This window comes from Saccostrea echinata, unplaced genomic scaffold (assembly GCF_033153115.1).
Source record: "Saccostrea echinata isolate AGI-Se365-2 ecotype Australia unplaced genomic scaffold, CSIRO_AGI_Sech_v1 ptg000041l, whole genome shotgun sequence".
Classification (NCBI taxonomy): domain Eukaryota; kingdom Metazoa; phylum Mollusca; class Bivalvia; order Ostreida; family Ostreidae; genus Saccostrea; species Saccostrea echinata.
Window position 1 is genome coordinate 1,651,108 of NW_026889790.1, and position 24,555 is coordinate 1,675,662.

Genomic DNA, 24,555 nt, shown 5'->3' on the forward strand with positions numbered 1-24,555 from the left:
TGATTTTTGTGCTATTTCATTTTTAAACTGTGACCCATATGCATGTATAAAAATATTTGATATAAATAATTCACTTATAGGGAAAGGGTGTATTAAGTTTTTAAAACTTTTGCCAGATCCCAGTTGTAAAAGACAATAAAATATGAGGAACATTTTTCATGAAGAAATATGTCCTGGTACCCTATTTTGAAAATGAACAAGATAATTACTCGGACCTTCATAGGACACAACTTTCTCAAAGTCCAAAAAACATTTTAGAGCTTCCTCAAGCATATTTATCCCAGTCTTTTTATTCTTAATGAAATTTGAAATTCGACTTTTAAATATTCTAAATGCACATCTGACCAAAAAAAAAAAAAAAAAAAAACACATACAAATAATCCGGACCCAGCTACGATATTGGTTTCGAATCCTAGATATATATCACATGGATCACATGATATTTTAATCACATGACTCAAAGATGGCAGCATCCAACTTGAAATGGTTTGTGTTCCTTTTTGCGTTTTCCTTCATCGGTGAGTAAATAATCCTGAAGGAGAAAGATATTTGTTTAAATACATGTGTGTAATTAAGTGAAATATTTTCTTAAAAAAATTACCATATATGTCAGTTCATTGGATATACATGAAGTTGACATCTCGCTTTTTAAAAACATGCATACCTGCATGTACAGCCCTCTCTTTAGTTTGAAACTCTGACAGAGCTGAAGGGGTTAATAAATACACACTCATGTAAGGTACTTAAGAGATAGTGCAAGTCAGCAATACGATAACCGAACTTAACAGGTTATCAGGGACCTATTTATACTAGACTAGTATAGTTATTATGTAGGTCCCTGAGGTTATAAATTAATGTTCTTTAAAAATTATTTGATCATGATGATGTCTTTCCATGCCATTTCAAGAGAGACTGTCCAGTGTCCTGGCATACTAGTATTAGAACAGCTGAATAATGTCAAAATGTGTATACCTGGGAACGACTTTACTTTACCGGTCCCCAGAAAAACGCGCTAAAATATAGCTGTAGGCAAATTCAATATATATGAGATCGCGTGAGCGATTGGAAAAAAAAAAAGTAGGAGGTTTAAAGCCTTTTTGTCCCCAAAATCGAATTCTACGGTTAAAAGTTTAGTTTAAAACTTCGTTTTTAACTTCGTTCTCTGAAGAAAGTAATAAATATTGTTTATTCATTGAAAAGGAGACAAAAAATAATTGTTAACGAATTAAGCGCGTGCGGCGCATGCTTAGTGCCGTTTCTTTTGTACTAAGCCATTTTTTTCATGTAAACAAACCAACGAGATGTCGTTGAAGCTGAATTAAGATATTACAAAAAATACAGAAGCATCTGAATTTCCTAATTAATCTAAAAAAAAAAAACAAGACACTAACTCTAATCTCTCGGATGGTATGCGAGGACTAACACAAATCTCCCGGGCGGATGCTAGACTAACCCATGTGCGAGGACTAACCCTAATCTCTCGGATGAATGCGAGACTAACCCTAATCAGTCGAAAACTTGTGCAAGGACTAACCCTAATCTTTCAGGTGGGTGCAAGACTAACCCTAACTAGTCGAAAAATGTGCAAAACTAACCCTTATCAGTTGAGTGACATAAATCTTACGTCATAGTGCAATGAGCACGTGGATCTTGCGGATCTGGGGACCGGTAAAGTAAAGTCTACCCTATACCTGTATGTCCCAAATTTACTGAATACAAAATCACGTTATGATTATTTATATTTGATTTTGCATAGAACCAGGAGTACTTCACATATGCAATATTGTATTGTCTCAATTACTTGAATAAGCCAGGAACTCTAAATTTATCTAAAAGGAATCAAAACATCATTCTATTATATATTTATATAGATATTAAGCCATGACCTACCGGTACATTTTTGTAGTCTTAAATCGTAATGTATGTCTTGTGAAGTAAAGGTGAAAACAAGCAAATTTCCTCAATGTGATATTTAGATAGCCTCAAATTGAAAAATTTCCTTGTAATAGATATATAAATCAGGGAAAATGCATAATGCAAGATAAAATTGTGGGTATTATACTCTGTGATTTGAAAAATTAACTGAAGGTCTTGTGAGGGTATTTTAGTTAATGTAGTAATTTATGTTAAGGCTCATGTCTGGCAGTGGACAGTGTTCGACTAATGATTCTCGGGGACTGGGGAGGTCTTCCAACTCCCCCCTACCACACTGCCATAGAAATGGGTGTGGCCAAACAAATGTCTGTTGTGGCTAAAAAGTATGGTCCAGAAGCTATCCTGGCTCTGGGGGACAATTTCTATTACGATGGAATAAAAGATTCAAATGACAAAAGATTTGAGGTAATAAAATTATTTTCACTTTCAACTTTATTCTTAAAATAATGAGTCAAAAATAGGAAAAGTTACTAAAATAATTTCAGAGCTTTATTTATGGGTTGACAAGTGGTATATTAGGTACCATTAAGTCTTTGGACGATACACAGCAGTAAGACATATTACCTATCAATTATAAAATATGCATATCTTCTATCAATGTACTACATTGTATTAGTCTTGAAGAGTTATCCTTTTGTTTTTATACTGTAGATTGGCAAATAATCACGATGGTTTTAATTTCACTATGTTCGCGATTCATCATTTTTCCGCAAAATTAAACCCATCGTGAATGCTACATTAGTTTTTAAAAACGTTTAAATGCTTATATGAAATCTAAATTCATTTCTTGCAGCGTTAAATTAAAACCATTGCAATTGGTACTTTTTGAGAAATCGTGAAATTTTAACACAGTGGAATTAAAACGACTTACAGTATTTAACTGTGTATTGTTGTAGGAGACTTTTGAGAAAGTATTTGCTGCTCAGCCAGGACTGGACTCCATCCCCTGGAATTTAGTGGCAGGTAACCATGACCACAATGGAAATGTATCTGGGCAGATTGAATACTCCAAGCGTTCCAAAGTCTGGTAACAGAACTTAAAAAGATTTATGCTCTAAGATCTTTCTGTATGAAAGTTGAATTTTTGTGAAATACTGTATATGTACTTTTTTTCCATGGGGTCATAATTACACAGAATCACAATTTCTGTTCAATCAGCAGGTAGAAAATTATTTTTTGGACTGCCATAGTATCCCTTACATGCACTTAAAGTACACTTTCACAAATTTACGTGGAAAAATTTTTGACCGCATACATCACGTAAATCAATCCCATGTGAAAAAAAGTATGTCTACGGTAGACTTAACTGATTATAAAAATATTTAGAAGGATAAATTCCCATTAATTGTTATGAACTTAAGGATAATGTAGGTTCTCTTAATTCAGAGGCTGAGATAAGTTTCTGAAAATTAGATTTATTTTTGTCATTGGAAAGGTTAGTGAGAGTAAGTGTCACATGTAACCACAAACAAATGATCATTTAATTACAACAGGCGATTTCCAAACTACTACTATCCTTTGACCTACAACATCCCAGGAGGGGGTGTGGTCCAGATTCTGATGATTGACACTGTGTTACTGTGTGGGAACACTGGCGACGATTTCCTACATGACCAGCCACATGGACCTGTTGACCTTGGGGCAGCAGATGACCAGCTGGCCTGGATCACACAGAACCTGAAAAGTAGCAGGCAAGTGTACTGTTTGTCTGTCTGACAGTTACTCAGGCGTGTTACTAATGCATCAAGGAAATGTTTATGTGCAACAGTACATATACATGTACAACTAGGATCTATGTTTTAGCTACGGTATATTGTATGATTATACTGTAAACCAACTGCTGTTTGCTACAAATGTACTGTAATTGACAATCTGAAATCACCATTTGTGACTTTTTTTATTGTCACAACTAATGAATGAAACATTCTTCTTAGGGTCTGATGACAAGTTCCTCAAAATCATTTTTGTAATAATTTTGTAATATATTATACCAAAATTATTTACTATCATTATTACCATGTGATTTTTTATGAAAATGCATCAAAGAAATATTCCTGGTAAAGTTCCTCAATTCTTAGTGAGGAAACTTGGTAAAGAAGCAATACTTCAATCAAAAATTCTTGAGAAGAGTAAGAGATAACATTGAGGAAGTCATGTCATCAGGCTTTAAATAAACAATACACAAGAGAAATGACTTCCAACAACAGATATTTGTGAGTAATTAAGGGTAGTTAAACTTGCAGATATTTTTAAAAAATAAATAAATATTGATTTACAGTACTTTCTGTACATTGGCTTTTTTATTTATTTATGTATTTTTTTCTGTCTGCAACCTTTTTCTACTAATTTTAAGGAAAACTTAGGAATCTGTTGATCTGGTTGTCACAAAATTTTATATGTATACTGAGTATGTATCATATTCCTGACAGCTATTTTAATATGATCTCAAGTAGTGGCAATGTGTTTATAAATGTGTGGGTTTTTTTCAGTGCTGACTATCTGTTTGTGGCTGGACATTTTCCTGTGTACTCCATTGCCGAGCATGGCCCCACCCAGTGTCTAATTGACAAACTGTTACCCCTTCTTCAGCAATACCAGGCAGTGTATTTGTCTGGTCATGATCACAATCTGCAGGTAACTACAGTGACATAGCCTAGTCATTAGTATTATATTTATTTCCCAAAGAGTAGGTTCACTTTAAGCATAAAATGGCCCTATCTATTTACCAGTTAATCAGTTTTCATCTAAAATTAAATTTAAATATTATTTTAAAGAAGAGACTTTATAGTCTTTCTTTACATATAAAGACAAAGTGCACCCCCTTGATTCCAAAAATACAGTAACTATTTTATCCATAAATACTTGATTAATTGTACTTTTCGGATCAGAGATTGTGCTGTATTCAAATAGTAGTTTTGAAAAACAGCTTGAAATACATGTATTGGAGATTTTGGTAGACAATTGCAGGAAATGGGAATGATAACCCAATTCATAGTGTCATAATACATCAACTAGTGGCCATGACCAAATTATGTCATTTAAATATAGATAGGTTGTCACCATGTTTCCAAATTATATCGGAAGAGCTGTCAACTAAAAGTGATTTTTACAGGGCCAAAAAGGCCCTTATAGTGAACCTTGTTCTTTGAAGAGTTGAAGTTTAGGATTATGGGAAAACAAGATTTCCATTGTTCCTTGCAAATTTTTAAGTCTTTCTGTTGCTCATAGTAATACATTGCAGAGGAAATTGCTTCTTTATTACAAGACTCCTGTGTAATTACAAAACAAATTTCCTGTTTTATCATTACAGTTTATTACACGATTTACAAATGTTGGTGTAGACCAAAGTTATTTTTTCCAGCATCTACAAGTCTCAAGACCTGGCTTGACTATGAACTTCTTTGTGATTGGAGCAGCCAACTTTGCTGATAATAGCAACGCTCATGCAAAAGATGTCCCTGCAGGGTCGTCCAAGTTCTTCTGGGCCAAGATGTTGGATCTGGGAGGGTTTGCTTACATGGAAATCACAAAACAGAATGCTACTTTCACTTTCATCGATGGTGTTGGAAAAAATCTGTACCAAAAGTTGTTGTTACCTCGCAGGATCCCCATCAACTAGTTATACTACTGTTTAGTTGGGGGGGGGGGGGACTAAGTCAAGATGAATGATAGCATTATTTTTCATGAAATGCTGGTGATTTATTCCACTTTGTAGATGTGCCAAAATTCATTTCATATGTACAGTATAACTCAGATATAAGGAAGTTACAGGGACCTCAAATTTTGCTTCCTTTTAACCTAGATTCTTTATATCTGTGTAAGGAACATAGTGAAAAGTATTATACAGGATTCATAAAAAATTCCTTCTAACCCAGATTTTCTTGTAAGTGAGTTCCTTATAAGTGAGTTTTACTGTACTTACATTTTATGTACAAGTTCAACTGCTCTAAGGCCTTATCAAGATATCATAATTTTAGAAACACTATGCAATACATTTACCATAATCAGTAATTTTTGTTTGCATTGACACACATTAATATCACATTATGTTTAATTTTCAGCGACACACATTAATATCGCATTGTATTTATCTGCACTTTGTACATTCAAATGTCACAAACAATTTATCTTTATATATTTTTAGGTCACTTGAGCAATGGGCAAATTTATGTTGGAATACTTTTAATTACTCAACAGGAAAAATTTTATTTTTTGAAAATATAAATAATATTGATATTGTGGCCTTTTTCTTTATTTGAAGCTTTAGTATGGATTTGCTAGCAATAGCAATACATGTGAGTGCAATAGCCCATTGGTCTTCGCCAATGAATGCCCTAGGTTGTTGTTTGTTTATACAAATTTTATACAGAATTGTGCCATATGAAAAACACAGACCACTCTATGCAATTTTGATATTAGATAATCTTTATATGCACATGAACCGTGTAATAGGTAGAAAAATTTAACTTAATTAAGGACTGTACATAAAGCATTGTGATTACCGTAATCAACAGTTGTAAATAAACAACATTTTACGTCATCAGCTATGGCTGTGATATTGTGACAACAATTTTTTATATCAAATGTTTATATCTTTAGCTGCACATTCCCTATTTATACTACATATTAATGCCATTATATGCACAATCTTATATAGGAATATACGTTTGATGAGATATTCTATACATGTATTTGAGATTCATTTTATATACATGTACAACTTGCCTTTTAAGGGCAGTGTGCAAACATGCTGTCAATAAATCAAATCAAAGAATCACCATTTCTGGTCTCTTTTTTGATTAATAACAATTTAGAAAATATCAGCATAAGTGGCCCTAAAGGCAGAAGAGCTAAATGGTACATTACCTACTGTCTGTTGGTTTGACTGCAATCTTTAGCTCTTCTGAGTCAAGGCTCAAAGAGCTAATGCTATGACCATTTGTGCATTTTGGTCAAATCTCACTGAAACTAAAGCATTTCACTAAAACATTACCAGCTACTAGAGAAAGAATGCTCTGTTGAGATCTTTCTCCCTAAATTTTGGTTTTATTTCAATAAAACATAATTCTGTAAAGGTAGGTCTAAAGAAGAGGCCCACAGGCCTTACCGGAGTTACCTTGCTGTTCTTCAGAAGATACCCCCCCTCCCCCCCCCCCAAAAAAAAAATTTGGACTGCATATATTGTGACCCTGACCTAGCCTCAAGGGGTTACATGAATGATTTAACCATACTTGAATCCAAACAACATTGGGATGCTTCAATATCAGTAAGAAAACAGAGGCCCTTCTGTTGTGGAGGAAAAAAAAATCAAGATTTTTATTTTTGTAAAATTTGACCTCCAATTATAGTCCCACCTTACCCCCTTGTTCATAATTTGAAGAAATCGGCACAACTTAGGAATTTTTGCAAATTTATGATGTACGAAGTGTGGATGTCATGAAAACAAGGGGACATTACATCTCATTCGTCTGTCTGTCAGTCTGTCTGTCACAAAAACTTTAACCTTGGTCATAACTTTTGAATGAGAAGAGACATGGTTTCATATTTCATATCTTAATTACCTGTGACAAGACCTTTCCAAATGCACTATGATCCATGAAGTTTGACCTACTTTTCAAAAATTTTAGCAGGTGATGACTTTCGAATGAGAGAAGATATATGGCATTTAGTTTTGACATGTGCATTACCTGTGACAAGACGATTCTGAATGTACTATGATTTTTTACCCTGTTTCCTTGACATATGACCTAATTTTCAAAAATTTGAACATAGCTGGTAACTTTGGAATGAAAAGATAGGGTGTTCATATTTGACATGTGCATTACCTGTGACAAGATGTTTCCAAATGTACTATGATTTTTGACCACATAACCCTGACCTTGAAGTTTGACCTAATTTTCATAATCTTTTTAATTGTTATTAATTACTCTGAATGAGAGAAGATTTTTAAAGAGAAAAGACAGGATGTTCATATTTCATACTTGACATATGTATTACCCATGACGAGACATTTCCAAATAATTTTTGATCTTATTTTCAAAAAATTGAACATTGCTGATAACTTTTGAATGAGAGAATTAAGATAGGGTTTTATATTTTTGACATATGCATTACCAGTTACAAGATCAGAAACTTCCTGAATGTACTGATTTTTGATCTCGTGTTTTTAAAGGGGCCTGGACACAGTTGCTTTGTTTACAATTTTAAATGTCTCTTTTTATTAGAAAAATAACTTCAGTTTAATATACACCTATTTACTGGCTATGAGGATAATAGCAAGTTTATCGTCCCCCAAGACAGCAACTATTTCCCGAGGCGCAGCCGAGGGAAATAGTTGCTGTCGAGGGGGACGATAAACTTGCTATTGTCCGAATAGTCAGTAAATAGGTGTTTTATTATACGAAGCCGACTTTACTTATGTTACGTCACAATCTGGATAAAACCAGAAGAGCTCCGAGATGAAAAGCGAGGGAAACGGAATGCTGCCGGTGAATAGTTTGATGACTATTTCACCATGGGCTAATAGCACAAAAACTATTCCACGGTTTAAAAAAATAGCAGGTTTATTCGTCATATTTTCATATAGAAAAAATTCACAGAGGTATAATAATGATTAATATTCTAAGAATTCAATAACAACGACATTCCTCTAAACATCACATAAAATACCTGTGTGTGTGAACAGGGCACAAGCTCAATTATTGTTAGTGTTTGCGTTTTATCAGGTGTGTTCAATTTGTTTAGTCTGCACACATCACTGAGCATGGACTGACAATATTGGTGAGTTGGTTTTGCTTTCTCACATTTCTACTCTGAACTTTCTGGAGTATAGTTTTCATATTTTTCATTAATACACTACAGAATTTCTACTTTTCTTAAGCATTATGGATAAAGTTTACTTTGTGAAAGTGCATGGATATGTGTCAATCAAACGTGTCTGGAAATTCTTAGTTTAAATAATTTCCAGATAAAAGAAGTTTCTAAACACGCTTTCAATATATTTCAGTGTGAAATGCTATAGCAACATATAAGTCTGATATTATTTAGAATTGTTCAGAAATATGAGCTTCAAATCTGTATCCCTCTTTAACCTTAAAGTTTAACCTACAGTCTTTTTCAAAATTTTTAACATTGGTAATAACTTTTGAACAAGAGAAGATGGGGATTCCATATTTTGCATGTACATTACATATGGCAACACCTTTCAGAAAGAATTATCATTTTTGATTTCATGACCTTGACCTATAAGTATGACCCACTTATCAAAAATGTTAATTTTGGTCGTAACTTGTTCCAGAGAGACAGGGCTTTCATATCTATTCACATGTGCATTACTTGTGACAAGACCTTTCAGATCACATTATGATACTTGACCTCATGAACTTGATCTTGAAATTTGATGCAGTTTTAAGAAACTTTAATCTTTGCAGTAACTTTCAAAAAAAGAAGAAGCTTTTTTGTATTGCATCCCAACCACTAAGACTCTGAATGTGGGGGACCACAATTTTTTATTTTCTTATAAAAATCAACTATTGTACTCCACCCTGCCCTGGGGGGCCATAATATGACCTATCATTACCTTGCTGTTCTTGAGATTTTCAAAGATTTTTCCTTAATATTTTCATGTTAAATCTTGATTTCCTTTTGTGGTCAGACTCTACCCCGGGGGCTAAATTTGAAAAAATTTGAATCTGCACTATTTGAGGCTGCTTCCATATTTATATAATTAATCATGGACTTGCTGTTCTTGAAAGGAAGATTTTTTTCCCCTGTAAATATATTCCCATATAATACTTTCATCTCCTATAATGGCCCAACCCTACCCGTAGGGGCCAGGATTTGAACAAACTTTAATAACCAGGACCTGAGGATGCTTGCATGCGTATTGATACGTGTATGAGTAAACATAGCCATGCTGTTATTGAGAAAATTTTTTCCTATGTGTTTCCGTGTAAAACTTGGATCTCCTATTGTAGCCTCACTGTATCCCTGGGGGCCATGATTTGAACAAACTTGAATCTACACTACCAGATTATGCTTGCATATTGATTTGACCTATCATGGCAAGATAATTTCTTGTGAATTGTAACATGTATTCCTATGTAAAAATTTGATCTTTTGTGACCCCACCCTGTGGGCCATGATTTGAATAAACTTGAATCTTCACCATGTCAGGAAGCTTTCTGACCTAATGGTTCTTGGGATTTTTAGGTCACTTGAGTCACTATGGTGACCTATTGCAATCTTCAACACACTGTTCACTTTTTGATTATTTTCAGCTTCTTCTCTCGAACCACTGCACCATTTTCAAACAATTTTTGTAAACAGTATAACATTTCTAGGTAAAGGAAAATGTAATTTCATGGGCTCTGCCTCTCTGGGGCCTGATAGGTGGGACTAAAACCATCAAAATTAAAGCAATCTTCAAAAATGGTCCTCTTTAGTCCCGAATTACTTCAGAATATATTTTATAAGTATAATCCACTGTACAGACAAGTACTAGGGACACTTAAAGCTGAACACGCTTCGTAAAAAGAATGTGTCCGCCATATTCGATTGGACTCGAGCTGTATCTGAGGGCCCCTATATATAAGCCGCTCACTTGGTCACTGTTCAGTGTAATCAATTGTCACTGGTGTAGACGGACGTATGCTATACAGCACTTGGGAGCGACAAAAATAACTGTGTGCTTCTTCTAATGCAGGAGAGTAAGATACCAAAGACACTTACAACAGTTGCACAGGTCAGTGCAGTATACAAACAAACACAAATATACGTAACTGCAATAAAATGTAAACAAAGGGAATGCAAGATAACCAGCACGAACACGGGTCGCCATTCCACGCCGATACCCGTGACAATAAAGCAGTCAGGTGTAACGAATGCGAAGAGTATACCCTGGTGCTGATATCTAAGATAGTAATATCGAAAATGGCGTATGCCTATTTACGAGTCGTGTTCAGCTTTAATCAAGATTGCACCATTTGTAATGAAGTACATATACACAGCTATATATGAGGTCCCTGCCTTATGAGAGATAATTTTCTGACATTGACCTTCCTTTAGACCTTTCCGTTCTTCATTTTACATTTACTTTAGTTTTACAAAAGAAAAAAAACAACTAATCATCAAACATCATTTACTGATACAAATTGGTGAACAATTCAACTGTGTCCTAATTTTTTTACCTTGACCTTCCTTTTGACCTTGCACTTCATTTTTTTTTCCTCATTTTGCTGTAAGAACTCTGTGAAGGGTTACATTAAATGACAATCACTAATAAAATTGTCACAAATATTTAGTTAGGAACACAGCTGTATAGACACACAATAACAAGATAAAACCTCTCTGTTTATAATTTATTTCTATTGAGAAGATTTTCCTGTTTCTCTCCTAGTCTAAATCACATCAAAATCCTTTACCACCAATAAATTATACAGCACTTGAGAAACATTTAACAGAACATTAACAGATTATTACAATTCATACTCAGAACTATTTCCCTCTTTCAGCAGTATCAAGTTTTCTTATACAATATTTGGCTCAATATACATGTACTATAAATAAACACATAAAATAAACTGTTGAAGAAAAAGTGCAACATAGTGCTTATAAATGAATAAATATTACAGAAACAGTGTATTTTATATATTTTACCTGGGGGTTCAGTAACTTGATAACTTTTTTTCGATGACTTGATTATGGCACACACTTAAGACATTCACATTAACAAAAAAATAACGAAAAAAACCACAATTTAGCACTTTCCTATAAACTCCAAGTAAAATATGATTAATGAGTAACAAATAACATGATATTAAAGCTTCACACTGTCATTGCTTGTAGAATAATGTACTGAATCAGGGAGAACAGGCACTATATATATCAGCAGAGTCTGTATAAAGGGAAGTAACTCTTATACGAGTCAGTTATTGTATATATACAAGTCAATATCTACAGTCACTTTGGGTCAGCTGCTCTTTGTTAATACTCAAATCTACACGATTGTTAGGGTCTAATACTGGACGGAGTCACATTAAGTGGTGCATGCAGTGCCGGTCTATCTGTTCTACTGTACAAAAATCAGAACGTAATCTCAGTCACATGGTCTTCTGTAAATAAAAAACATTTGACAAAATATTATGAAATAAAACAGTTTTTATTCATTCCATTAAGTCATCTCAAACAATGCAACTGGTAGACTGTACAATATATCTGACATATGCTGGACTTACTACGGCATGGGTCGTCTGCCTGGATCCCCTGATCTGGAATATTCCGGATCATCATAACGTCTATAGGAAGCCTCCTCTCTCCTCTTTCTCTGTAACATCTCCTCGTATGTCGGAGTTTGGACTGGTTTGTTACTTGGTGGTCGGCTGTTGGACCTTTTTTAAATAAAATGTTAATGTTTACAAGAGGCCCAAGGGCCTTAACGGTCACCTGAGTATAATACAACAATTTAGAAGTTAAATACACTGATAGATGAAGCTTTTTGCCCTAAAGCAAGAGAAGTAGGAAGATCAGGATCAACAAAATAATTAGTCTAGTATTCAGTATCAACTCATAAATAAAGTTCTAATCTGTCCCCCACTTAACACTATCACCATGCAGACTATTAACAAACTATTAGTGCTTCTGTACTATTTTTAAACCCATATTAAGACCTCTAGCATTGACCTCTCTTATGGTCTTTGAAGAACTTTTAATAAGATAAGTTATTTTTGTCTCATTTTTATTTATCTTTTACTTACAGGTCTACCTGATTATTAAAACTAAGAAACTTCTTTTTGAATTATACGATAAACATTCTTGCATAATTAATTAACCTTTCAAATACATTATTTACAGTGATTAATTATCAAAGGTGAATGGGGAAGGGGAATAACTTCTCTCAGTAGAATACAAATTAATAGAGCCCTGCCCAGGACCAGAATGCTTAGACAAATGGTCCAGATGTTCAAAAATCTGGTAGAAATACGCTTACTTATATCATTTAAACTTTTACTCAGTTTGCTTCCGATATGCCCAGAAGCAGAGAAGAATTTCACAGGTACAATGCATTTTCACTACAGATTCAACAAAGCCTTACCCTAACACCAGAACTCAAGACCAAGGGTCAAGAAATTTACAAATTTGGAAGAGTTAGCCTCATCATCATAACTATGGACTTCAAAGAATTAACACTTTTCCACTATATTATCAAAAGCCCCCCCCCCCCCCCCCCCCCCCACAAGGACCACAAGATTTAAAAATTCTGTTCGAAGCTCCCATTTTCATCATAGCTAAGCAATTTATTTATCAGCTCAACACTAAGGAGCAGACAGGATTAATTAATGATTAATTAATAGAATTAATGCTTTTCACTATATAATCAATAGAGCCCCCCCCCCCCCCCCCCCCTCAAGAACCCCAAAAACTGAGGCCATATATTTAAAAATTTTGAAAGAAGCATCCTTGCTTATCATAATCATGCACTTAGTTTGTTTAAATAATCTCCAGAAGCAGAGAAGAAGATTTTCAAAGAATCAATGCATTTTCACTATATAATCAATAGAGCCCTGCCCTAACACCAGAACCCCTGACCCTGGGGCCATGAAATTCACAATTTTGGAAGAGGCTCTCTTGCTCATCATAACTATGTACTTAGTTACTTTATTTAATACCCAGGAGCAGAGAAGAAGATTTTCAAAGAATTCATGCATTTTCACTATATAATCAATAGAGCCCCGCCCTAACACCAGAACCCCCGATCCTGGGGCCATGAAATTCACAATTTTGGAAGAGGCACTCTTGTTTATCATAACTATGTACTTAGGTACTTTATTTAATACCCAGGAGCAGAGAAGAAGATTTTCAAAGAATTAATGCATTTTCACTATATAATCAAAAGAGCCCGCCCTAACACCAGAACCCCTGACCCTTGGGCCATGAATTTCACAATTTTGGAAGAGGCACTCTTGCTCTTCATAACTATGTACTTAGTTACTTTATTTAATACCCAGGAGAGAGAAGAAGATTTTCAAAGAAATAATGCACTTTCACTATATGATCTATATAGCCCCACCCTGGGGCCAGAACCCCTGACCCTGGGGCCATGAATTTCACAATTTTGGTAGAGGGCTCAATGCTTATTACAATCATGCCAATAGTTTGACTGCTTGATGTCCAGGAGAAAAGAAGAAGATTTTTAAAGATTGCATTATTTTTGGTGGTTTTAGCCCCACCCCTCAGGCCCCGAGGGGCAGGGACTATGAAACTCAAAATATTTGTTCCCCTTCACCCATAGATGCTATATGCCAAATTTGGTTGAAATTGGTTTAGCGGTTTCAGAGAAGAAGCTAAAAATGTTCAAATGTTAACACACGACGCACGCCGACAGACGAGAACGGATAGCAATAGGTCACCTGAATGACTCAGATGACCTAATAAAGAGAGGTAAAAGAAAAGAAAATAGGAATGTTTCACACAAATTTAGATACATAGCCATTAAGACAGAATTTAAACACTGTTGATAAAATGCTGACCTTGACCCTCCAGCTTCCTTCTGCCAATTATCCTAAAAATATTATACAGCATTTTAAAAGTAAATACAATCAACTGTTTACTGGAAACTAAACCATCTAATTTAATTTTAATTTCTGTTATGACTCATCTTGGTGTATCAAATCTGGATGTGGAAGTTTACCTAATATTTGTAAGGTCAAGAGCAAAGGTCAACATACTTCTAAGTCTTTTACAGTTAAAAATCCATGAACTCAGATATATGTACTATATATATGTACTGTGACATATTTTTTTATTGTGAAAAATAATCAAAGATTCTGTAATGTGTTAAATGAAATAGGCTTGACCTACTTCCATAATATTGGGATCCACCCACTTGGGTCGTTCCAGGGGGCGCTGCTGTGACTTTGAGTTATATTTCTGTAAGAAGCATGCAAACAACACATACAAGCTGTTAAACCTCAAACTTCCCATACATGTATCTATTACCATTACAACCTTGATAAAAACAGTGTTCCAAAAAACCAGGGAGTTGAAAAGGTGCTGTTTCAATACTGAACAAAACTACAACTACTTTTTTTTTGGAGACGATAGTTCTAGCAAAGAAAGGAAAAATGACAAAAAATTTGACAAATGCAACCTTCAATTAAAATATCAATATATTTGTATATAGACCAAGTGCATGTACAATAGCATATACTACTTTTAATGGTTTTCAACATGGATCAAAATTTGGAGAGTTTCTCAAATAAGAAATGTAAGTTGCAATTGGTGTTTCAGATCTATATTTAAGGTGGCTTCACCCTTATCTTTGTGTAATCTTTCATTAATTAAACTTCTTGCATTATAAAAGTATATTTTAGAAATGTTATCTAATTGTTACAATAATGGAGACAGTAAAAGTAAGTATTTCCTGTAATTTAAAAATGATGACAAGGGCAATAACTCTTACTTGTGGTTTTTCATTTATGCATGTTCTACAAATATCTATGTCATATACAGTTTCTCTGATATCCACAATTTACATTTCAGGATGGAGTTAATGATATTTAAATCCATTTAATGCAAGTGGAACAGATAAAATGTGTTTTTTTTCATTAACATCTAAGTGATGATACTACTGCATAACAATATATTAAAATTTAAAATGCATATATATATATATTTATTTGCACTACAAGAATTCATTTTTACTTATCTTCTATTCATCAATTAAAAAAATAGGGTATACACAACATTACATGTGTTACATTAATTTAAATGACGACTTGAATCACATATCTTTGGACAGGTAATGAGTACCACTTTCACAATGTCAATGTGACATGATTAAACCCCTTTAATCAAGTTACTATAGTACATGTATTTATGTATCAATACAACCCTAGCTGGAATTCAGTAGAACAGCACCATTACTCCCTTGTATTGGATATTGTGTAAAACACTACAAATTGTCTCTGATACCTTCTTTGTTTATGCAAACACATAATTATACTAATCTACATTATTATATATACACACTATAAACAGTTAAATATTTAGACTTGTTAATGATGTCAAAAAAACGTTACCGTGATTGCTGTCTAACCTGTACCCAATTAACTGTAACTATATCTTAGATCTAGATTGCTTACCTTCACCATAGCACATATCCAGTCCAGTGTTAGTTAATCATTTCTCTAGGAATTAATTACTACTTGTTGCATTACTACTAAGGTGTACTGGAATAGGCTGGGGGGGGGGGGGGGGGGAGGGGGGGCTAGGTCTACCTGGACACAAGTATGACAGATGTACTTAATTTGATCTCCAGACAGAGGATTTTTCATTTCTTCATTGATATTTAGGCAGTTGGGTCTAAATTTTCTTCTAAGGGACAGATGATATATATTTACTGTGATGTATGCAGACAATCGTGAATTTTACCATTTCAATCATAAAAATCTTTGAATTGTTACAGTACTCTGTCAGGACAATTCTAGGTAGCTAAATGACCAATAGGGTCTGTCATGACTGTGACCAAAGTCACCTGAACAAGTTCATTGTCATAGGAATTGGAAGTGTAAAAATTCTTGTCTGATCCATATTAGCCCTGGAATTAAGAAACATTTGAAGCTCATATTTGGCACAAAGGTAGATTTTGATCAGAGGATGTGTCAAGGTCTTGCACCAAAGTATGCATTCTAGACATCACAACTGCGCTTGATACAATGATGCATCCATGGGAAAAAACACCCTTATTTCATGGTGATGGGGGATACAAATAGACAAGACCTGGTACATGTTCTTTTTATTGGGGAGGGGTGGGGGTTGTGGAGTGTTAGATACTTGTGGACAGACAGGGAGTACTTATCTATTCTAAGGTTGGGTGGTGTGTTGGGGGTGGGAAGTCCTAGACAAAGAGTCTGTACTCACACTTTGTAGATACTTATTGTAATCCTCATGCCTCTCCTTAGCGAGCCTTTCTCTGATCTCCTCCACAGGTTTACCCAGCTGAGACATGAAACCGATGCGATTCTCCGATCGCGTGTTGTCCTGCTTTCTGTATCGCTCTGCTTCTTGTTTCTGGTAATAAATGATCACGGTGGAATTAGATTGATAACATATACTGTACAAAAGTGTACACAAGTTTAACACTTTGATATTAGGCTCACATTAAAATTTTCTTTGATTACATACCAGTAAATCCATTTATCATTGTTTTTAAGAAATTAACTTCAAATTTTGATAAAAATTTTTAAAAATATACTCCTATTCTGATAGTTTAACTTTAAGACAGAAAAAAAAATTTATTTCAATACAGCATTCCTAACAATAAACGAAAATGCTAAGTTTTAAAGATTTGAAACATTTTTAATTCAGGCCTTAATAATAAATAATGCACTACTTTTTAGATACTGTAACATGCATGTGCAAATAAGTTGTATTTATTGCTACAAGTTTTAGGATAATAAGAACATGCAAACATACTTTTATTGGTAAAATATATCATTCAGGCTCTTTGAGCATGCTAGCAAATGTTTTAAGGAGTTTACATGAAAAATATCATTTGAAGGTTAAATTATGATATAAATCATTTAACCATTCCACAATAAACACAATTTTACATGAAGTTTAATATAAGCTAGTAGTAATCAAATCTGTACAGAAATGACATGTGACACAATATTTCACATACCATAGACATTTATTACATATAAGAAATGCTGAATCTTGTTACAAAAAAAGGGAAAAACAGAAAAATCAACAAACCATTGAAATATATATCTCTATATTTATTATGAATCCCAACACACTAATTATGATAAAATGCTATGCAATGAATAAATAACTATATAAAAGCTAAGGAATAGACAGAGTAATAGGCATTTTTATTACATGAAGCATGAAATATGATTGGTTGTAAAAGGGGATCCCGCCACCATCCAGCCAATCTTACGCAGTGTCTTATGTTACCTCCAGGAAGTCCTGGAAATCTTTGGACCTCTCCTCTCGAACTCGATTCTTGGTGTCCTTATTATACAGTGGATCAAACAAGACGGCCCCTTGCTGCCCAAACACTTTAAGCCGCTCTTTAGGGGGAGTTTTCTGGTTAATAAGGTCAAAGGCATGGATGATAATTTGGCCAAAATTTCAATTTAGGATTTTTTTGAAATATATGTAACCACTTTTTTTTCAATGTTGTCTATGAGTTGATGTTTCCCTATTCTTTTACATGTTCCTTGTGATAATGACCCCCCCTTTTTTTTTAAATCTTGAATAAAATTTTATTTAAATCTTATTCAAATTTCAGAATTGAAGAATTAGACATTGCAGAGCCTTATGTTTATTATATAAAGTTTTCTAGCAAAAACCATGATCATAATTTGGTGATAAGAGTCTGGCATACTTATAATAAACAAAAATGAAAATGTGACGACCAGAAAAAGATCTGTGTAGAAGCATTCACAAAATACAGAAAGTCAAAATGGATCAGTTAAACAGGAGAAGACAACCCAGTAAGAAAGTGAAGAACCATGCAATCTGATCAGAATTGGTGCTAAAAGGAATATCATTGCTGAAATAAAATGCAAAAGAGTGACATGCATATTGCAATCAGTTAATTATACCATTGCAAGGGACGTTTAAACCAGGCCTGAAATGAAATTAATGAGATTAGGTTACCATGGATGTCACATGGCCTCAGTATGATTAAGATCGAGCAGTTGCTATGGCATCAGCAGATGTAAGAGTTTTGATTGGAGGAGAGTACCTGGCTCAGATATTCTTTGAACTCCTCTCGTAGTGCATTATTCAGCCTTTCTCTGCGACCTTTGTATTCTCCGGACTGTGGTATGGTGTGAACAGGTTCATCCTCCTTCCAAATCTCTTTTGACTTCTGAACCACAGGGTGCTGCACAAAGACAAGGTAACATTCTATCCATGTCTTTACACCATTCTCAATACACAACAGCTCAACCTCATGTTAACTCACTTTCTCTCATTCTGTTATATTGGTACATGCACCACTGCAAACCAAGCCACTTGTTAAATGCCACGCAGATTCTGTTAATTCCATATGAACTTCCAGGCAGTCATTTGATGACTGTTTTTTACATCAACCATAGGAAAATTTCCATTATAATATTGTGTAGCATGATCATGCACACCTGTTGAAGCATGCAAAGCAAAACATTTTCACGAAAGTTAAATAAGCTGGTATCGTCAAAACATGAGGATGTTTTCTATTATTAGACAAACACCTCACTACATGCCATTGTTAGTATGAGCCCTGAATCTCTGTCGGATAAGTAAGATCACGTAGTATTACCCCTGAGTAATAGTCCCGACATTCCTCTCGCCACTGCTGCTGGAAAAGTTTCTGTTTGTCCTTGTATTCCCCGACAGGCAGGATGTGAGGGTTATCTATCTCCTTACGGTAATATTTTGCTAGTTCCTGCTCACGTTCCTCTAGCTCTTTCTTTACTATTTCATGCTTCTGTTCAGTATTAAGTGATCAGTGTTATTTTGATTATTTAGGGCGAGATTACAAATGAATATTCAGATTACAACTCTCTTAAATCTATGGGAACGGTTACTATGGTAACTCATATGACCAACCTTAGCAGCGAAATCACGGAAGTTTTTTCTCCATTCTTCCTGTAATTGTTTGTGTTTGTCTTGATATTCTCCCTGAGGGAAGATTCGGACTTTGTCCAAGTCTATGCCATCAGATTCAATCTTAGATATTGCCTCCTCTCTCTTTCTGTGGATGTTCTTAAGATCTTGGGGCTAAGAATAATGTGTGACTTGTTATATGAAAGATACCATTTTATTTTACCAACCAGATGCATGCATTTACAGAACCTATCATTTTGCCAATGATAATAATTCTGAAAAGTAAACCTTATTCAAACTCCAGCTAGCATTCTACCACAGATCTATCTAAATGTACTTTGTACATATATATATGGGAATGGGATTCATAGCTAGATTAAACATGTAAAAGTTTTGATTGTTCAAACTAATAAAGTCAAAAGAAACAATATATTTGAGGAAAAATAAAAATTTATATAATTACACAGAAAGAAAGAAGATTACATTTTACCAACAAATGTTACTGTGAGCTATGACAAAGAAAAACCATTTAAGTGATTGGAGGTCATATGTCATATTCTGGAGGTCAAGGGTTAGACTGGAACAATCAGTATTAGTGGATGGTTAGTCTACAACAGCAATAACGGTACCTTAATGTATTCATTGTACTCCCTGCGACGTTCATTGTTAAATTTCACATTAGCACTGCTGGGGTAGTCCACCCTGTCTCCCGTGATTAGGGACCCCAGGGGTACATTCCTCTGGGACTGTCTGCCTGCTGGCTCCTGTCAGGGAGAAACCCATTCACAATAATACACACATAGTTGACCACTAAGAAACAACACACAGTTACATAGTAGACCACTAGGAAACAACACACAGTTGTAAAGCGGACACTAGGAAATGACACAGTTAGATTTGAGAACTCTTCCATTGCTGTCAGGGTCAGAAATTGCTCAGAATCAAAAGACAAAATTCCCAAATCATAATGAATAAAAGTGTTTTGTACAGAAATGATATACATGTAAATACATTATGGGCACTCTATGCTGCTGATGAAAAAGCTTTTCATTTTTTGCAACACTGGGATATACTATAGACTTCTCATAATTGTTGCATGTGCAAAATTCTCTATGTTTTAATAAAAATCAGCTAGAAAAAAAATCAACGACTAGATCTATAGTCTATGATGTACATTATTCACTTTGTCTTCATTGGCTACAAAAGCAAATCTTGATACTTCTGCATTAACAAAACCTGTACACAAATATCCAGCACTAAAAACAACAGATTTCCATCAAAACCCTCATTAACCATAAGTTATTGTGTCTGAATCTAAATGCACTACAAGCAAAGGTCAAAGGGGTTTAAAACAATATATCTTTGCTAATTATTAACAAAACTTTAAGATACAAAAAAATGTACCAACAGTTTCAATGCCCTCTATTTCTGCAAAATAAAAATGTGCCTCATACCAATGTTCATTGGTAAAAATATACAGTCCAACTCAAACCACTCATTACTTGGTAAAGAGATGAAATAAATAAATACCAGGGTAGATATGCCTGAAAAAATGACAACAACAAGCTAACCTCACAACTGCCACTTGTCTCCAACGCAAATCACACATACTGCAAACAATTACCCGATTACCAAGGCGACAATGAAATTAAATTGCAGTGTTACCTGATCCAACATTTCTTGTCTTTTTATAGTTGGGCTTCTAAACTATACAATCATACAACAATATGTAAATTTTTTTTTCAAAAATTATCTACTAATCAAGATGACAATGAATTTGGGTCAAGGTCACCTCACCTGATCTTGTGTCTCTGTCATCAATCCGTAAGATTGGAGCTTGCCACTGTGGGTCCGAGCATAATCACTGGACACAGCCTGAGGGGCAATCTACCGTAAAGTTCACATTTAGAGACCAACAGAAAATGAACCCAAGCCCCAACATACCATCTACATCAATCACCATACAACAACCAACAAGACCACCATACAACAAATACAGGTCAAGGTCAAGGAATACAGAGTTCAAAGAATCTGGTCTATCACCAGTTGATCATTTTTCAAGGTGTGATAAATCCCACAGTGAATCTCCAGATTATAGAAGCATGCATTGAAACCCTCCACATTGTGAATAATGCACTTATCTAATTTATAACTTAGCTGTGAAACATTTCATACAGTGTAAATTAAGCTAATCAAATCCCAAAAACAATGTCTTGAACTTAAGCATATTCTTTAAATGATAGTTATATTTAATCAAATAAAATTACTGATAAAAATTAACATTACTTTCAATCAAATGTAATAAGTATTGTTTTGGAAATATTTGTAACAAAGCTGCCAATCTGATTTTAGGTGTAATTAAACAAGTTTCAATTGAACAAATACAGATGTATATATACAAACATTTAAAACAAAAGACACTGAACCAATGAAAAAAAAAATCAAAGCACTTGGAAGAAATAAAAATGTGCTTGACAACCACCACAGAAATCTATAAAACCAACAAATTCAGGTGATCTAAAAAAAAAAACTCATAAAACATAGTAAGGAGAGTTCAAAACTCCAGTAAACCCAGACTATCTCAACACATTGCAGAGCCTCTAAACATGGGAGGGGGTATTTAAGGAAGAAATGACCATAAACTAACATCTGCAATAGTCATCTGAGTCACATTGCTCTCTCTTCTTTTAAATCAGTATGTACAGTGGAACCTCATTAACCTGGACACCAATAACCGGGAAGATTCACCTTCTGCCCAAAGTTCGTGAGGAACATTTTATTTTTATATTTTATCACATGCTTATTCCTTTATACATATGATATATTGTTTTTATATCAACAGTTGCGATGTCACAATGATTTTTATATAAAAGCCTTGAAGTCAAATGAAGTGGATTAATATTTAAAAACGGTGTAAAACCTGTCAAAGCCTCTTGTAACACATGTGATAAATGAATCTCCCACCAGTTTGTGGTGATTCCTAGCCCCAGGCCAAGGAAGAAAACACTTAACTCATTGGATCAAAATCTAACCAAAAAGCATGGGTGATCCTATATATACCAAATCTGTTTTAGTATTCTGGAAACTTCATTAATATAGAGGATTTGCATGATAACACAAGTGTCCGGACTAATGAGGTGCAACTGTATTAATGAGATTCTTTTACATGGCTTAAAACAAAAGTCCATGCTGACTAAGACGTACTGCATTTCTTGATACTGTAAATGTTCTTTAGGAAGTCTTTATTTCTATTTAACTTTAACCCACCACTGTCTTGATCTGAAAGGTTGTGGTTGTAGGTTTAAAAGTGAAACAAAAATTACATCCATACATATGCTGCTCAAAGGATATATAAATTTATTGCTATATGAACTCTCTTTTGTGGCACTGGGACCATGAAATCTGATGTTACATCAAAATGAAGTTTTTAATACATATTAAATTTTGTGTTTTTTATGAAATGGTTCTATAGAAGATTTTTGAATGATCTTTCTGAAATAATCATCTCCCTTTGGAAGGCAACTCTGATGTGTTACTTCTTCACTAAAGTATGCTTTGTGGTAAATACATTTGAAATTTGCTCTGTAGTCCAAGATATGACAAGATGACAGACAGATGGACGATAGACAAACTTCTACCAGAGAATCTCAATTAGTTAGAGTTTATATATGTATGTCCTAGTCTGGGATCATTTTATGTCAGACACTCTGCAAGACATGTTGGATGGCACAGAGGAAATAATACCTGTATATGTGAATTCAGATTAAATCGGGCCTGATTGTCAACGCGACTCATATATTGTTCCATCTCGGAGGAGCGTGTGCTCCTGTTAGCCAGAGGGTCTTGGAACTATTTAAAGGAAGCAGAGAGTGAATAAAACTCAATGTTTGTTCCTTCTCTATCAAATCCTACTTATTTGCCTAATTATTTATTTACAAAGACAAAAGCACAAAAGTACTTTGGAAAGATATAATGATGAGAGAAAAATCTTCATTGTAGATGAATGAAATTTATGATTAAATACAGTTGAATGCAATTAAATTATTTTTTTTTAGAAATGAAAGCAATGAAAGATTTTTTTTCATTTAAATCAATCTTATTAAGTTTTACATGTACTATAAGGCTAAATTTCCTCCAAACCAGTCTGAAGCAGCAAGCAGATCATCTTTTGCAGCAGATTTAAACAACAAAGAACTCTAGTGGTGAAGAGGGTAAGTGGGATGGAAATTTCTATTATGTATATGTATTGTAATTTATATGTTCCATTTACATGAGGAATTGTTTCTATGGTTAACAACACTGTACTAACCTGGTCTTGGAACTCGCTCCTCATCCCTAGCTCTGGTCGACGATTTGTCTCCGGAGGTTGGTGTCTATCAAAACCTTTCTAAAAAAAATCAGAAAAAAAACATTCCTTCTGCTTGAGTTGTTTGAAATAAATTTAATTTACATACAAATATATCTCTTTTTTATATAGATTTTGAGACTGAATTATTCCTAATTTGATAACCCTTAATTATGAAAGCAACCAGTACAGTCATATGACAAGCATGACGCTATGTTCCTATTTTTCAGACAATAATAGGTTTTTGCTACCTTTTTTTAAATTAGCAGTTTTTAATCCAAGTTTTATTACTTATGTTTTACTTTTCCTAAGACTCATGGTCTTTTTCTCAAGATGAATTTAAGGAATCATAAAATTAAATCTGTAGTGAAAATAGACCTGTACAGTAGTGCATATACTGTTTACAGGAAAAATTTTGCCCCCGTTTTATTTTCGTCCCTTTTGCCCTTATTGCAAGTGGGTGAATTTAAAACAAGGCAAATTCAAGAAAGGCAGCATTATCTCTTAACCACAATGGTGTCTGGGCAAATTTAAAAAAAAAAAATAATGGGCAAAATTGTTTGCAAGGGTGGAAGATCAAAAATAACACGAGGCGAAAATAACCCTGTATAGTACTGTAGATTATGTTTCCATAAATTGATGAAACTTGACGTATTCTTTCTCTGAAAGTGTTA

At 34.2% G+C, this 24,555-nt stretch overlaps 2 protein-coding genes across 2 annotated transcripts in view; one reads left to right on the forward strand and one right to left on the reverse strand.

Annotated features, from left to right (window-relative positions):
• The first annotated feature begins 441 nt into the window (after positions 1-441).
• On the forward strand, positions 442-6,252 carry LOC133200717 (tartrate-resistant acid phosphatase type 5-like). The gene is made up of 6 exons (XM_061336495.1): positions 442-518; positions 2,132-2,340; positions 2,832-2,962; positions 3,429-3,626; positions 4,425-4,569; positions 5,297-6,252. Exons 1-6 carry the CDS (start codon positions 464-466, stop codon positions 5,552-5,554), a joined length of 996 nt encoding a protein of 331 aa, XP_061192479.1. The 5' UTR covers positions 442-463; the 3' UTR covers positions 5,555-6,252.
• Positions 6,253-11,262: 5,010 nt separating this feature from the next.
• The window catches only part of LOC133200718 (trichohyalin-like), a 28,253-nt gene continuing 14,960 nt past the window's right edge, over positions 11,263-24,555 (reverse strand). The window contains exons 13-26 of the mRNA XM_061336496.1: positions 23,846-23,923; positions 23,281-23,385; positions 21,334-21,423; positions 21,202-21,243; positions 20,166-20,300; positions 19,540-19,710; positions 19,250-19,417; positions 18,692-18,832; positions 17,896-18,027; positions 16,855-17,004; positions 14,794-14,862; positions 14,463-14,494; positions 12,171-12,323; positions 11,263-12,047 (exon numbers count right to left, since the gene is read on the reverse strand). Coding sequence (XP_061192480.1) covers position 12,047; positions 12,171-12,323; positions 14,463-14,494; positions 14,794-14,862; positions 16,855-17,004; positions 17,896-18,027; positions 18,692-18,832; positions 19,250-19,417; positions 19,540-19,710; positions 20,166-20,300; positions 21,202-21,243; positions 21,334-21,423; positions 23,281-23,385; positions 23,846-23,923 — 1,467 coding nt within the window. The 3' untranslated portion in view covers positions 11,263-12,046. The remainder of the gene's footprint in view (positions 12,048-12,170; positions 12,324-14,462; positions 14,495-14,793; positions 14,863-16,854; positions 17,005-17,895; positions 18,028-18,691; positions 18,833-19,249; positions 19,418-19,539; positions 19,711-20,165; positions 20,301-21,201; positions 21,244-21,333; positions 21,424-23,280; positions 23,386-23,845; positions 23,924-24,555) is intronic.